The sequence below is a fragment of the Etheostoma cragini genome, chromosome 12 (genome assembly GCF_013103735.1).
Source record: "Etheostoma cragini isolate CJK2018 chromosome 12, CSU_Ecrag_1.0, whole genome shotgun sequence".
Lineage (NCBI taxonomy): Eukaryota > Metazoa > Chordata > Actinopteri > Perciformes > Percidae > Etheostoma > Etheostoma cragini.
In genome coordinates this window covers 7,481,784-7,497,904 of record NC_048418.1, presented here as the reverse complement: position 1 = coordinate 7,497,904, position 16,121 = coordinate 7,481,784, and the positions used below count along the sequence as shown (strand labels likewise).

Genomic DNA, 16,121 nt, shown 5'->3' with positions numbered 1-16,121 from the left:
GCTAATATCAACAGTCCAGCCGGTGAACATATCACAGAGGGACAGGAGTAAATGGTGTGTGATAGCATGTAGCATTCTCCTGCTACTGCTGAGGAATGTAAGCCAGGAATTTACTGCACCTAACGGGGATGCTTCTGTTCCATGTGTTTTTCTGCTTTGAAACCATTGAAACTCGACCCCCCACCCCCAAACCAATACTGCTGAATTATGAAGAGGGGCGAGAGTTATGGAGCCCTTTAATAATTTTAACGGTTAAACAAGTGTTGCTCGGAATTTAGCTATAACCTTCAAAAGTTGGCTGTAGGCAGGAAAAACGCATTTATCACATATTTACATAAAGATTATTTACTGATGCATGGAAAAGACATTATCACTGTGCTATATCCAAACAAGAGGAGAGTTTGGATGTCAAGAGGAAAAACATACAGGGATGACAGTTAAAGTTGAACCACAGTCTTTGAATACTGGGCCCAGTGCCAGCCTGTGGTCATTTAGTTCCCCTAATAACGACGCTAAGCTTCTTTCAGAGCCACTTTTTGTAATTCTTTACAGTCCTTGTTGCTTCAAAATAGAAACAAACATTTACAAATATGAGCTTGGATTAGCGCTGCTTGCACTGCAGACAGCATTATAGATGTACATTTCTGACACTCAAATGCACACGCTGACACACTTTCTGACTTAAACATTAGTGTATTTAGGCGAGGATCAATTTTATTTTCTAGTGTTTGTGTTAACTACACTGGAAGACAATTTGTAGGCCTACTGAAATCCATTTCAGCTCAGCAGGATTCACTGCTGAACATGAGGCACAGTTTGGTGGTTTTGCTAGTTATTAGCAACCATGCAATTACACCCATAAATTTCCAGAATCCCCTAGTAAAACATGCATAAATATCTGCTGACACGATTTTTGGTGAAACCGCAAGAGATTCATACGGCATGTAGAAAATATGAGAGCATGTCGGAGTGCTTAGCACAGCCGTCACAACCAGGCAAAGTCTCACTAGTAAATCTGATGACCACATTTGCAGATATTCATGTGCAGTATTTCTCTTATCCTGGAGTGCTACCGAGGCTGTCGCTCTGCAAGCTTTTCCTCACAGAGCTCTCCAGAGAAGGGATTGGAAGGCGGGATAGCCAATGGGCGACTGAGCAGCAGGTTATTTGAACTCTCCTCACACAGCTCCACCAAACCAGACAACATCCTCTGACTTTTCAAACAATTTTCTCTCTCAAGAGTCTGTCATCGTCTGTGTGCTCAGTCGCTGCTCCCGTGGGCACAGTAAGTAAGTAAGAGGAAGGGACACTTTTTTCCTTTTCTTTTTTGTATTACCTTTTACATCGAGTGTATCCGGGATGGGAACCTGCTGCTTCTATTTACATCTGGAAGTCAACTGATGCACCTGTTGATCGAGGAAAACGCTCTGTTTTACAATGGACAAAGTTGCTGAGATGAAGTCTGACAGTCGGCTTCATTTTGAGGACAACGTGAGATCAGAGGAGAGGAGCAGACTGAACTGTGTAGACTTACCCCAGAGCAGTTTAACAGACGGACAGAACGCAGACCTGCTGCAATGCCGGGAGACCAATGACGACAGCTCTCCTATCAAGTACAGAAGATATGGGTACGCCCTTGTTGTCTATGTTGGAAATAGAGTTCTAAACTGTTAAAATGGGGTTGTCTTTTGTATTACAGTTCTAATATGTATCCTAAAATACAGAATTTGAGATAATTCCCACACCTGACATTATGTCATGGTAAAATGTTTTTGTTCTGCCTTTTCATACATAATAAAATAGTTCAGAGGGGATTGTAGGCAGTCTTTGTGCATCTATGAGGCAAGATGTGATTCCTCTAGGTCTCGTCTGGGTGGGGTCAAAGTTCGCCACAAGAGACAGGTGCTGCAGGACATGGCCCGACCGCTGAAACATTGGCTGTACAAACACCGGGACAACCCCTACCCCACCAAGACCGAGAAGGTCCTGCTGGCTCTGGGCTCACATATGACGCTAGTGCAGGTGAGAGACAAGCTTGTGGAAGAAAGCGGGGATGGTGGAATGAAGGAAAAGTGACTTCAGGGATGTGTTGATTTTGAGTTTAGTAGGTTAAAAAATAAACTAAAAATGAGTTATTGCTGTTCTATAACAAGGTGCATCTGTGCAGGTTTCAAACTGGTTTGCAAACGCCCGGCGGAGGCTGAAGAACACAGTGAGACAGCCGGACCTGAGCTGGGCCCTGAGGATCAAACTGTACAATAAATACATCCAGGGGAACGCTGAGAGACTGAGCGTGTGCAGCGATAACACCGAGTCAGATGGTACGGGCTACAGAATCAGTTTAAAATGTGTTTAAGATCATTTCTCTTCCTTTTTATCAATGGAATTATTGAAAAATTCCTAGACTTAGAAACGTTTTGACCAGTGAAACAGCAGTACTTACTTATCATGTAACTGCAAGTACAACATGAAACAAGTCACAGTTTTGTTTCCATTGCTGCAGATGAAGAGTGTCCCTTAGAAGCTCCGATCAGCCAATCAGACTTTGGCAGGTCGTCGTCCCACAAGAGCGTAATGGAGAAGCAGGGCAGCGTGCTCGCCATGGCGGACTCCGCCAACAGTGACGACAGCGCGTCGCCTCCATCCAAGTACAAGAGTAGTTTACTGAATCGGTATCTGAACGACACCCTGCGGCACATGATGGTGGCGAAGGCTGACGGCGTCACCTCGACCCGCAAGAGGAGGACCCACTCCGAGTCGTTCAGCTCCAACGAGTGTGATCGAGATGTTGGATCTCCTGCGTCGTCCTACGAAACAGAGGCCAACTTTGTCTACCACATGGGTGAGAGATGCCAGCGTTTGTCACCGTGCAGGACAATGTCACACATATCACACAAGCAGAGATTAGCCTAGTGTTCTTACTTGAGAGGAAAATTCCACTTTAACACAGACACAGCACTGAATATGTGTAAAAAGAATCAGGGAAAGCATGTGATAATGCAACCTAGAGGGTGAATTGGGAGAAAAAGAGATGATAGCACCCCCTGTCCACAGAAATCAATAATGCATCTTCCTTGTTAATTGCAGATTTATGTTGAATGTCAGGTGAAATTACATTTTAACTACCCTGCTTCCCCTCAGTTCCTTTTTAACACACCACAGTGTACAGTAAAATAAGAACAGACTGAACAGAAACGTCCACGTGGTCCCACAGAGCTCCCTGACATTAATAAACCTCTGGCATTCCACTGAAAGTCAGAAGCTCTGAGAGATTCAATTATAAAGTTACAGCGAATCTGGGAGGGAGTTTGACACCTGGGTGCCCTTTCAGACCTATAGGGAGCCCAGCGTACTGACAACCCTTGAAACCGCTAGAGGTACATGAGCCAAAGCCTTTACAAACATTACTAATAAAGACTCATGCAGATGCTGAAATCCCTCATTTTAAAATTGGATGGAGCTCACGCTGGCTGCCGTTGCACACCGCAAATATCATTTCCATATACTAGAATGTGCCATTTGTTCCGCTTCAGCTTCTTGCCATGGTGGAAATGTCCGGTCCAGTCTCAAGGACAATTACAGAATGTCTGAGACTTTATTCTTCCCAGGGTGAGAAGTGAGAACCTCAGCCAAATGTAGAAATGGAGCAGTCTGTCAGTAAAGCGCTGAAGAGTCATTCGTAGAGCAACAGTCAGAGAGCTGCCACTCATCTGGGAGTCTTGGCAGGGCCAGATCACTAATATCCATCTCTCTGAGGGTGTTGCTTCCCTGACCCATGTTTGCTTTGGCAGGCAGCTCCTACCAAGTGTTACTTTCCTACTCAAAATTAATAGAAATGTAAGCTAAATGACATTATAAGAATTTTGAAAAGATTTTTGAAACCAATTCTACTCTTTAGCATTTCTCATCAGTTTCACTCTAAAGATTCAAACAGGCAAGCTTTAAGTTCCTTTTTTTATTGTTTTAGAACCATTTCCAGGCAAAAATTACATCCCGGTTCCAGTCTAAAGATCATATATAATAGATATATAATGGATATTTTTATAGTCTTCGACAAGGCTTAATCTGTATCCTGGAAACATATGTTAACCTCAAATTGGTCTACAAATTAGGAAATTGAATAATTGGGATTATTCATCATTTTAACAGGCTTCTGCTATATATTGAACCAGTGAAATGGTATATCGTATAAAGTGTACTGTCTAACCTAAACTATTAAACAAATATAACATTATTTTACAGAAGTTTTAATTAGTTTTTATATCAATTAAACAATGATAATTCAAGGATTCTCATTTACCTTATTACTTTTATTCACTGTCTTGCCAAGAGTTAGCCATGAGAAGATTTGTTAACCACAGCCAACAACAGGTTAGCTTTGCGTAGCTTAGCATAAAGACTGGACAGAGCTGAGCGCAGTAACTTCCTGGAGTCTCCGCTGGTTGCTTTGCATTTGTTTCTGGTTGTAGCATAGCATACTGGTAGCTGAATTTTGTAACCTTTGAAGAGAGACAGGCTAGTTGTTTCCCCTTGCTCTAGTCTTCGTTCTAAGCTAGGATAGCCGACTGCTGGCTGTAGCTTCATGTTTACTGAATAAATACAGCCTGCAAACGGTTAGCCTAGCACAGCTCAATTACTGTAAACAGCTAGCTTGGCTTTGTCCAAACATAACAACAAAGTTACCTACCAGCACATTTTAAGTTCACTTATTAACATCTTGTTTGTTTTATCCATTTAAAAAATGTAGTTCTTAAGTGGGGTTGTGTGCCAGGTTTTAGATTGGCGCATAAACATTTTTCGTTTTGATTTTGTACAGATAAAAATAATATTAACTGAGGTGTAACATGTTAATTTGTAAACATTAGAGCTGCTTGAGTAGTAAGCTGTTTTTTTAACCTTTGGACAGAGCCAAGATAGCTGTTACCTCCTGTTTTCAGTCTTTATACAAAGTAAGGGAAGCGAGCCGCGCACTAGTGCAAATTAGAAACCCGACAAGGACCTCAACGCGAAGCCGAGGTCTCCGAAAACGGCCAGAAGAGAGATAATAAGCGTATTTCCCCAAATGTTACACCATTCCTTGAAACACGTTATTGCTTACTCAAATCAAACGTCTTTTGGAGTATTTGGGGGTTTCTTGATGTCGTAACAAACTATGTGGCAAGCACTGTTTGTGCAAACTTTTAATGTATCCCTGCTGGTCATATTAAGGGATACTGCAACCAAGTACGGCTCCACTGTGGAGGTGAGGTGGAAAGTCAAGTTGCCAGATTCATGACAGCCACCAACATTAACACGTTTATACTCCACCCGTGAGACAGCTAAAAGTAAACCTCATATGAGGAACTGATAAGTGATGCTACTACACAGTGTCATACAAGGGCACTTTAAACATATCAGTCTGAATCCCACAGGCAGTAAAGGCCTAATGGAATAGTATAGTGATGTCACTATTTTCTGTACAGGAATGTGAGGATGTTTACACCATGTAATATGGTACTCGCATTGGCTACAGTATTTTCCTTATAACGGCTGGAGAGTCATAAATGTGTCCAGAATCATGTTTTTATTAGACGCAGAATGACAAAACGCCTCGCTGCATTTTCCACCCATTTGGTTTCAAAGGAAAACATTAATGCAATGGGAGTCTCTTGTTCGCAAATACATATTACATGTTACATGAGACAGGATTGGTATAAATAGAAAGTCAAATTCCACATTCAAAAAAGATCTATGTTTAAAACTAATTCAAATATGCTTATTCACTTTCTTGCCAAGCTTTAGAAGGGAAGATGGTTACTGGATGGTAAATAGGAAGCTAAAACCAGCAAGCAATTATCTTAGCTGATATAGCTTAACAAGTGCTATGTCTGGAGTCTCCACTGGTAACTTGTTAGAATTGAACAGACTAAGCTAACCAGCTAGCTCTTATAGTATTTATTCAAGCTAAGTAACAGTCTCCTCCAGCTATAAGTTTAGCATACTGACCCCTGTCCCTTAGATATGAAGCTTGAGCCAGGAGGAGCTTAGCTTAGCACAAAGAGTGGAAGGAGGGGGAGAGAGCTAGCCTGCCTCAAGTAATATGTGCAGTCGGTGTGGAAGTACTCCTGACAAAACAACCTTTCAAAAATTTTTATTGACATGCAAATTAATTGCAAAAAAAAAATAGTTGAATTTCGTTACCTTCAAACTAGCCGTTTGGCTTTCATTGTTTGTGCTAAGCTAAGCTAACCAGCTGGTTGCTGTAGCTTGATTTTAAGTATACAAACATGAGAGTGGTATTAATCTTCTCATCTAACTCTTGGAAAGAATGTAAAACAGAGTAATTCCCAAAATATTGAGCTATTCCTTATTTGTAAATAAACAAGGTTTGATGTACAGTGAGCTCTCACATGAAACTATAACTATACTGCAACACAATGTCAAATAAAAACAAAGCAATCAGGAGCTTCATTACCCCTGGTAAAATGTATTTGTAACTGATCCCTGTTGTGAATTTTAGACTCACCAGAGATAAAACAATGTTTTTTCTAGGTAATAAATACAATAGAGGTACTAAAGTACTTTCTTGGCTAACCATGTAATGGCTAAAGAAAGAAATGCTCAGGGACATTCAGAAGCAAAAAAGTATACAACTGAAAAATGATTTACTATCGGCAAGTAGTTGATATTGGCTCCAGCCTGGCTAAAGAAATCCGAGACGGGATGTTTCGGGCTGTTAGCAGACTGTGTTTCACACTAGGCCTCTAAGTTCCCTGTCTATGGTTCTCTATAAAGAAAAATCTGTTTTTACCAGCTTCTATTTGCTCCAATAAAAAAGGCATTATTCCAAAACTGAAAATAAGTTCTACATACTCAAACAGAGTCTGTGTAAGCAATATAATGCTACTTTAAAGTCCTGCTCCTACTTCTAAAATTGTCAGAGATATACTGTAGTTTCAAATTAGGGCATTTAGAGAGAAAGACCCTTACTTTTTTTTTAAAAGATTTTTTTGGGTGCATTTTTTCCTTTAATAAATAGTGACAGTAGATAGACAGAAAAGGTGGGAGAGAGATGAGGGATGACATGAAGTAAAGGGTCGCAGGTCGAACTAAAACCCGGACCGATGCAAAGGACTCAGCCAACATGGGGCACGCGGTCTTGCTGGGTGAGCTAGAGGTTGCCCCTGATCCTTAGCTCTTTCACAGATGTGGCGAGGTTCTCAGGTGTTCGTTTGTGAGCCACTCCCCTGGATGTTGGTATAATTGAATCAAGTGCTCTGGCTCTGGTCAAATAAAATGGAGATGTGCAGGGACAGCTTTTGGAAAGCAATAACACATAGTAAACTGGAACAACTTTACAGGTGCTAGCAGAGCTTTGGAAACCATTTGTTTTGGCTAAAGTAGCTAAGCACTGGCAGACTTGTGCACTCAGTCAAACCTTTCTGGCACCATAAAACACATCCAGAGAGACATACTGGACAAGTAGTAACTGTACACAAATGTAATATTCAGAGATGCCAAAACTTGCATTTGGGAGCACCTTGATGTGAACAAACACACACACGCCCTTAACCCACGCAGAAACACGATCACCCCTGAATACACACATACTCACTCACATGCTGTAAATTAAAACTCTCATGCATTACATGTATCGCTAACATACAACCATAATGTTATCCAACATTGATTATCCTGTAACTATTCTCTGTTTGCAATTACACTGCTGTAAACTGATTGCTTCGCATATTTAGGTGAGCCTTTTCCTTCTCTTTTGCAGACACAATGGACTATACCCCAACTAAATGTGACAGGTAAGTGTATTTATTCATTGTTTAATCTGCATTTGAAACAGGTGTTGGCACTTTTAAACTTTCATCAGCTTGAAAAGTAATACTAATCATAATAACTCTTGGAAGTTGTTCTTGAAATTGAACCCCCCCTCTAATTCATCCTTATTATTCTGGCTTTTTATAACAAAAGGAGAAGCAAATGCACCATTTCTGCTTTGGAGTTCAAAAAATGGCTCTTTAGCGGATTTTTGTCAAGAGGTGAGATGGTATTTAGAATCTATTTCATTTACAGTTGTCTTTTTTCTTCATACATTCACAGACAACAGCAGCATGGCCGAGGCCAGCAGAGGCAAGAGGATCAGAGCTGGAGGGAGATCCACGCCGCCGTTGCTCTGACCAGCTTGGCCCAGGGAAAGAGCTGCACAGAAGATCAGAGCAGTGTGACAGTGTCCAAAGCTGGCACGGGGCAATGCTGCAACCCAGGGTCCTTCTCGGTTACGAGGACCACTATTATGGACAGGATGTGTGTCTCAGGACCCACCGCCGCTCTGAGGCAGAGCTGCACCACAGGGCCCACTCTCACCAACCGCATCATCCAGAAGTCCTCTCATATCTCTGAGGTCCAGACTGTTAACGTGGCCCTGGCAAACAGTGTGTAGGCATTTAATTTAAGCATCTGGTCTATCGTTCCATATAGGAATACCAGATGCTTAAGTGCCTTGCAATATCTGTACAGCCTCTGTTATTTTGTAATGCTGATAAACTTTGACGTTTAAATAATTTTTACTTTGTAAAATGGAAAAAGTAACCTAACGCAGTTGAATATTTTCTACTGTTATTGCCATGTTTCTAATGTCTTTTGCCATCTATTGCCATCTGTTGCAGTAAGTTATATTAACTTCTATGAGACCGGATTATCATCCAATGCTAAAGTTTGACAGCAGCTATTTGAATAAACCTGATGGGAAATCTTTTGACCAGTTGTTTGCTTTAAAGCATTGCTTTGCAGTGTCTGAAGCAGTTATACTGAACTGTATTTAGTTCTAGTTTTCATATGTGCAATTGTGGGTCTTGCAGTTTCATTTAAATTGATTTTAAAAGGTTGTAATATAGGCATAAGGATGGCATAGTGGAAAGAGCAGGGAGACATATCTTCAAGTGGAGTGCCAGTTTTTCTGATGAGCATCAATCCAGCATAAGATGAATTCAGAAAAGGTTGGTGACCAAATTTTTGTATTTGCTAAAATACATTTCAGTAAATCCGCACAAGTCAATTAAATATGATGTAAGAGGCTGACTAACATAGGACATAAACAATAAAGCGTCTATTATCAAAAAAATTGAAGGGTTGCTCGTGGTGATGAACCCACATAAAACCCAATTACTGCTGCTTTTTCCCCTCAAGCTTTTTAGTGTCTATTAACTCATTTTGGGAGTTTTCTGGCCCACAAGGTAACTGTTTGGTTCCCTTTCATCGTTTGCTCTAAAAAACAACTGTATGCTGACTTTTTAGCACCACACAGCCAACATACAATGTTAGCAAAAGATACTAGCCATTTAACATTTAACTAGCATTTAGAAGCTAAAAAGCCAGCTAAATATTGCACTTACATTTGTCAGGTCACCATAAATGCAATTCCAAATGAATGCTAATGTTGCTCCATGTTCTAACCTTACAGTATGTGTAAGGCTTCTATAGCTAACAGCTTCTTATACGAACTGAAAAAGTGAACGCAAATTTAAAAAGTGACCTCTGAAGTTTCCACTGTCCCCAAAAGGCCTTAAGGTCAGTTAATGCAGGTTCAGGATTTTGGATAAGTTCCTGCTGAAATTGTGAAAGCATTGTAAAGAAATATAAGATAAGCTGTTTACAAGTACAACGGAATGTCTGTCTTAGAAACAAAATCCCAAACAGCTAACATCGTCATGAGAGGTGAGAAACACGACTGTCCTCTGTTTTTGATGTTAAGCATTAAACACCAAATGAGATCTCAGGAATTTTTTGACCTCAATCAACTGCCAAAAACTTATGTTATTGGAAAAATGGAGAACACAATAAGCCACAGGAGAACATCTGATAGAGACTTGTGGTGAGCGTCTTCCATCTGGGGACATCCTGACACCAAACATAAGCTTGTAATCACACTCAGTCCTCCGGGGCTATTTTACAAAACATGATTAACAGGACTTTTCCACTCCCGGTTTTGGTCTGTTTTTTGACATTTTGTGCAAAGAATGTTTTCAGTCTTGCATGTACGACAGGCTAGTCATCAACAAAGTTTTATGGAAAGAGCAACTCAGTCCGGTTTCCACTGTAAGCCTGCTTTTGATTAGATGGGCTTCTACACACGGAAATGTAATGGCAGTTCTCAAATGGCAATTAAACAATAATTAGTCTTGAGTGACGGCATCTCTTAAGGTTATCATTTATTTCAGTTTGAAATGAGCGTTACTGGACCACTCAAGAACATGTCATTCAATTTTAAGGCAGATATTAATTTAACATATTGCTTATTTAAATCATAACAGGCGCACAGCAAATGCAACAGGAAAAAGTACAGCAAGGTCAACATGATTTTAAACAAGAAAAAAAGAATTCAAACAAATAGCAACGATACATCAAATCCATACTATACTTTAGAGCGGAAGGAAGGAACAAAGCTCTTAGGAATGCTCTCATACTATAGATGTGTGAGTAATGCCTTCAATAAGTCAGTGGGACATTATATGGCCCACAGCACCACACAGATATGGCTAAATAAATGAGGAGAAAACAAGCGTTTAAACCTTTAAAAAAAGCTTGCCATTTTGCCAGATCAGATCAAAGCTGTGAACTCAAGTGTCTAAAAGAGCATATTATATTGAGAGAGCTCATGTTACTGTAAATTATACACTTTTAGTGTGAAAGTTATGGTCCTGATCAGACATGAAAAGACAAAGACAGGTTTGGTTGTAGGAAAACCTAAAAGACAAAAGATGGTTACTTATCTTGCATATTTCCATGCAAAAGAGGAAAAACAAACAAAAACAGGAAATATGTTTATTTTAAAGCACTGAATTGTGATGGAAATCACCCTCAGGCGAATAATAATTGCATTAACAGTAAACAATGAACTGGTGTCAGTAACTGGGGTCCATTGGGACATGTCTTATTTGGGAGCTTTCACAGTGTTGTGGTGCATAATGACAGATCACTCACATTCCAACAACTAGGCTCTTCCGCCACTATCCTCAATCCAAGTGATGTGTTATAGAAGAACTTGATGAACATTTACTTTGCAGCTACATAGAAGTTGACATTTACAGCTCCCAAAGCATAAGCTGGGAACTTGAGGGGACATCTGTATTGATTATAATAGGTTATTTGGGGTAGAATTTGACAAGCTATGTACTGTAACCTACAAATTGGTTCATATAATAGGCACTATGCTATTAACATGATGCCATGATGTACAGCAGAATCACTGCTGCAAATAAGCTAAATTCAAACCAGACGTGTACTCGTATGATGTACTTGGCATGGTTATGTCAATTTAAAACACTATACTTCCTTATGTAAGAAGCAATTTTTGTATGATCCTTTCATTCATGTTTTAAACAGAGAGTAGTGACAGATGTTTGAAAAGTAGGTGTGCAAACAGCTAAGTCCTTTCGACTTAAAGAACTACTCCAACAATAAACCCATCCAGTTCCCTCTCTTTCTCTCAGTTTCTGGTCCGTAGTCTTTCCTATCAGGTGGTTGCTTTTTCTTTTGGTTCAGGTTCAGGGTATGGAACAGTATCCTCCACATGCCCTGCCACTGCCCTGCTCCTGCTCCCCCAGACGGACCCTCTGACCCTGGTTTTCACTCTCCCAAAGCCCCGGAGTCTGGAGGATCTTCTCCACAAGCTCCTCAAAGGCACACTGGACTCCATCTTTGGTCTTTGCACTGGCCTCTGTACAAAGGGAAGAGGGTTACCAAGATTTGTGGGATCAGCCAAACTGGTAGAACACTTTCTAATGTTAAGAAGAAGAAAAGCCTACACGTCCGCTCTAAAATCCAAAACAGCTTTCTTTTTTACAATATAGGAAAACTAATTATAGGGATTTCAAAATATCAATGTGTTGACAAACATGACATATAAAGTAAGGAATGACTTTATTTAAGAAGCCAGAGACATCCAGTGGGATGAAGACATCCTCACAGTGGATTAAATCGATGACATCTTCTTGTCCAACCCTTTTCAAAACCCCTTAATTTAGCCTTTCTGAAATGGAAACTCCACAGAAATGTTAACGTAATTTCCCAGAGTGAGGCAGATTGTAGATGAGAATCAGGAACATGTGTAGACATGGATGCGATAAATGAAAGCCCGCTAGATTGTAATCATAATGCAGTTCTGCTGGAGTGGCTGCATCTTTCAGCGCGTGAGACTCCGAAATGCCAAAGCAGTATAAACCACGCAACAAACCCAAAGTAAATGTACGATTTACTAAGTGATGTCGTTGCAGGTCTGATCTTTAAGTACAGCATGGTAAGCTGCAATGCTTATACAGTAAGTTTACAAGTTATGGCTCTGAGAGTTTAAATGACCATGTCGGATTTTTACTCTAACAAGGTAACTTACCAATAAAAAGCATGGAGTGTTTCCTAGCAAATTTCAGCCCCTCATTTCTGTCCACTTCATGGTCGTCCTGAAAACAAAATAGCACAAGTATCAAGTAACAAAGTACAAATACTTGGTTACCTTACTGAAGTAGAAATCTGGGGTATCTTTACTTTAGTGGAGTAATTATTTTAAAGCAGACTTTTTACTTCTACTCCTTACATTTTCCCACAATTATCTGAACTTTCTACTTCTTACATTTTTTTAAATAGCCTCGTCACCCCTATTTTACTTCAGCTTGTTTTGATACCGGATTGTCATTGTTGAAACAAAACAAAAAACTATCCAGATAAATCACACTGTCCGCCATTCATTTGGATGTACATTTACATTCCAATACGGGATATTGATAAACTTCCTATGAAGTTTGACTTTTTGCACCATTACAATACTTATAGGGATCAAGTCATCATATCTTCCGCTCCATGAAACACATGTTAAAGCTCAGTCAGTAGTACATATATATGATTCTTTATTCTATTTGCATTGTATTAAAATGTGTTCATTTTCAATGGGCATAAAAACAGGTGCATCCCAAATTTTTCAACATTAATATTTTTACATTATAGTCATTGTGGAGGTGGGGTAGTGCACTAAGCTTTTGTCCTTAATGGCATTTTTTCACTCCCTTACATTACTTTTATACTTTAAGTAGTTTTGAAACCAGTACTTTTACTGGAGTAAAAAGCTTGAGTTGATACTTCTAGAGAAGTCTTTTTAAACCCTAGTAGATATACTTCTACCGGAGTAATGAATGTGAATACTTTTGACACCGCTGCAAAATAGACATCCTATGTAATTTTCTCTTTGTGGAATACGCATGGTAAAAGATGAAATATAATGTCCCATGCAAGCTAAAGCAACACCAATAGCTGGAAAACTGGAAAGAGTGACAGACTCACCTGATCAATTTTGTTCCCAACCAGCATCTTTACGATGTCGTTGCGTGTTGTGTAGGTTTCCAGTTCATTCAGCCAGTTGTCAAGCTTGGTAAAAGTCTCGCGCTTTGTGACATCATATACTGTCAAAACCATGCAGAAAGAGAAAATGAGTTAGATATATTTGCTACAATTGTACTAACATATTTCTGTTAGTAATAACAATTTTAACAGGACACTGCAGTTATCTGACAGCTGTAGATTTGCAGTTTTTATCCAAAGTAACTTGCAGTATCATGTGTAAAGAAAGTGCAACAAAAACGTGTGGAGAGTGGATTCATTTTTTTTTTTTTTTATAGGAAAGTGAAAATTGTCTCTAGGCCAGATGTTTTTGTTGTTGTTTTTGTGTTTTAAAAGCATCACTGTTTACCAAGTATGACTCCCTGTGCACCGCGGTAGTAGCTGGGTGTCAGAGTGCGAAACCTTTCCTGTCCGGCCGTGTCCTAGAAAAGTAAAGAAACTTAAGATGAATGGAAGCAAAAGACTACATGACACCACAATTTTAAGGTACATTAGCCAGCATAACCACACTCACGGACTCTGACTTTGACATGTGTTCCTGATAAGTCTGCAAGATCTGTGAAATTGGCCATTGCTTGACAACTTTTGACAGACTTTTTGCTGAAGCCGTTTCTAAAGGGAATTATTCATAATTCTAATGTTAAAAACAGGAGTGACCATTAAAAAATAACCACAAAAACATAACACTGAAGCGCTAGCAGCATCTAATTTACAGAGTTGTGTAGCTTTTTTTCTTTGTAAATGTGCTTTTATTGATTTTGTTTTCATTTAATTAGATTGACAATATAACAATATTAACAATATAAAATATATGCAAATATTATATTTAAAAATAAGGAATGCCTGGTTGTGATGAACTACATGCAATATGAGCCTTGTACCTGCCTCTGCCCATGTTACATGAGACTTCACAAAGTGCTGTCCTCTTCCTCATAAAGTATTTTGAGCCCTCTGGCATCCTCCAGCACATGCACATTTCTGCTAAGAAAACAAATAATAAAGTCTATGGGAGATTATAGTGTTTTGGCCTAAGGTTATGGCCTCACTGTGTATGGTGTGTTTTTATTGGAAGCTAGGACTTTGTGTCTCGTCAAAGAAAGTTAAATCTGTTTTGTTTTTAGGGTTATAGCTGTACAATGTCGCCATCTTGTGGACAAGCCCTGTAGTTCCTAATGTTTTTCCTGACAACAAAGTATGGCTTAATGACTTCATTCTTACCCATATGGCGAGCTTTGCTTTGTTCCCATCTATTGCGACTGTCTTTACTTTGAAATCCACACCTGGTCAGCCATTAGAGAAAGAGAGACAGAGAAAAAAAAGAGAAAAGGCTTTAAATAGCCTGTTTTGAGCATTTTAGCAGTTTCCATACTTCTGTGTATGTGTTTATGTACATCTGTGTATGTGTATAAGTTAAAACCTATTGTCGCTGATTGCTCTGGGTCAAAGGTATCTTCTGTGAACCTCAGCAGGAGACTGTTAGGAGGAATAAAGATAACATGGAAATAAGCAGGGCATACAGCACAATAGGCTTTTGTGAGATCACGACAAGCTCTATAAGGATTTTCCTCAGTTACAGGAAGAACACAACAGCTATACAGCTGTAATGGTTACAATTAGGTAAGCAGTCTAATCTCTTATCAACAAACGACATACCGGTGAAAAGTTTGTTTGTAATGTTGAAGTAATATGTCACCTAATTGTCAACAGTAGCTAAGTATTTGGCCCAAATTGGCAGAATAAGGACAACAACACTAGCAGCTAGCTGTAGCAACAGCTGCTGAGCAGTAGGGAATACATGTACATAACAAAAAGAATGTCAACATTCACAACAGGCTAGCTAACGTTAGCCTCGCTACTAACAGAGACAAACCTGGACTTTCCGACTCCACTTTCGCCAATTATCAACAGCTTCAGAGTCGTCAGCACGTCGTCATCCATATTCCTATATGAGCTAGTTTGACTCGCACTTGGGGGCGCTTTTATATGTGATTTTCACTTGTTTTTTAGGGCATCAGGCGGCTACTGTAGCAGCTCCAAAAACAGATGACAGCCTACTGAGCACGCAACTTCCGCCCAGCCTTGGACGCATGACGTAACGGAGGTGGACGAGGTCTGAAAATATGACGAAATTAAATGGAAAATAAAAATGAATGTTACTTATAGGTAGCCTACGTCATTATTGTATTCTTGTAGATTGGTTGGGTAGCTTTGTTTCTGAACTTTTCCTGCGTGTACATTAATGTAATTAAAGTTTTGTTGAGTTAAATTAGCTACGTTTAATTTCATGAAGAACAAAAAAAAGCCTACAAAACAATTTACAAAATGTCAAAAGTCATACGACCGTTTAGAGGTAAAAGTATGGAGTTTTAAAGTATTAAATGATAATGTTAGCATTCAAATTTTACAATGATAAAAAAAAAAAAAATTAATTTACAGGAGGGAATATTCTGAATTTGTAAGAAGTAAGTTCTGCAACATATACAGCTTTTTTATGTTTCTGCTCTTTCGTTCACTGTGTTTTGGATACTAAATTACTTAACAAAATGTGGTTTTGTGTTCATGGTTTGTATGTTTTAAACAAAGCCACATATTCTTTTGCTGATGTTGGCCGGTTACCCTGGAGCAGAAGTGGATGAGGGATTAGATGAGTTCAATGATTGTCAATTGGCAGGTAGAAAAAGTAAATAAAGATCGCCATTATAATAACTCTTTGTTCTGTGCCTTTGAAACATCCATCAATCTTC

At 39.4% G+C, this 16,121-nt stretch overlaps 2 protein-coding genes across 2 annotated transcripts; one reads left to right on the top strand and one right to left on the bottom strand.

The window, feature by feature from the left end:
* The first annotated feature begins 710 nt into the window (after positions 1 to 710).
* LOC117954826 (homeobox protein Mohawk-like) lies at positions 711 to 8,749 on the top strand. Its single transcript, XM_034888839.1, has 6 exons — positions 711 to 1,628; positions 1,863 to 2,022; positions 2,168 to 2,321; positions 2,504 to 2,842; positions 7,760 to 7,793; positions 8,092 to 8,749. Exons 1-6 carry the CDS (start codon positions 1,438 to 1,440, stop codon positions 8,429 to 8,431), a joined length of 1,218 nt encoding a protein of 405 aa, XP_034744730.1. The 5' UTR covers positions 711 to 1,437; the 3' UTR covers positions 8,432 to 8,749.
* Positions 8,750 to 10,182: 1,433 nt separating this feature from the next.
* On the bottom strand, positions 10,183 to 15,495 carry LOC117953866 (ras-related protein Rab-18-like). The gene is made up of 7 exons (XM_034887275.1): positions 15,248 to 15,495; positions 14,795 to 14,850; positions 14,596 to 14,657; positions 13,727 to 13,799; positions 13,321 to 13,439; positions 12,380 to 12,446; positions 10,183 to 11,707 (listed from the first exon to the last, which is right to left on the bottom strand). The coding sequence occupies exons 1-7, from the start codon at positions 15,313 to 15,315 to the stop codon at positions 11,535 to 11,537; spliced, it is 618 nt and encodes a 205-aa protein (XP_034743166.1). The 5' UTR covers positions 15,316 to 15,495; the 3' UTR covers positions 10,183 to 11,534.
* Between the last annotated feature and the right edge of the window lie 626 nt (positions 15,496 to 16,121).

Bases quoted from the DNA above. Each gene is read 5' to 3' on its own strand.
- LOC117954826 (XM_034888839.1), top strand. From the start codon at position 1,438: ATGGACAAAGTTGCTGAGATGAAGTCTGACAGTCGGCTTCATTTTGAG. The intron at 2,322-2,503 runs GTACGGGCTACA...CCATTGCTGCAG, and splicing joins CGATAACACCGAGTCAGATG to ATGAAGAGTGTCCCTTAGAA. The intron at 2,843-7,759 runs GTGAGAGATGCC...TCTCTTTTGCAG, and splicing joins CAACTTTGTCTACCACATGG to ACACAATGGACTATACCCCA.
- LOC117953866 (XM_034887275.1), bottom strand. From the start codon at position 15,315: ATGGATGACGACGTGCTGACGACTCTGAAGCTGTTGATAATTGGCGAA. The intron at 14,658-14,794 runs GTTTTAACTTAT...ATGGCTGACCAG, and splicing joins AGAGCAATCAGCGACAATAG to GTGTGGATTTCAAAGTAAAG. The intron at 12,447-13,320 runs GTGAGTCTGTCA...TTTTGTTTTCAG, and splicing joins TTGGGAACAAAATTGATCAG to GACGACCATGAAGTGGACAG.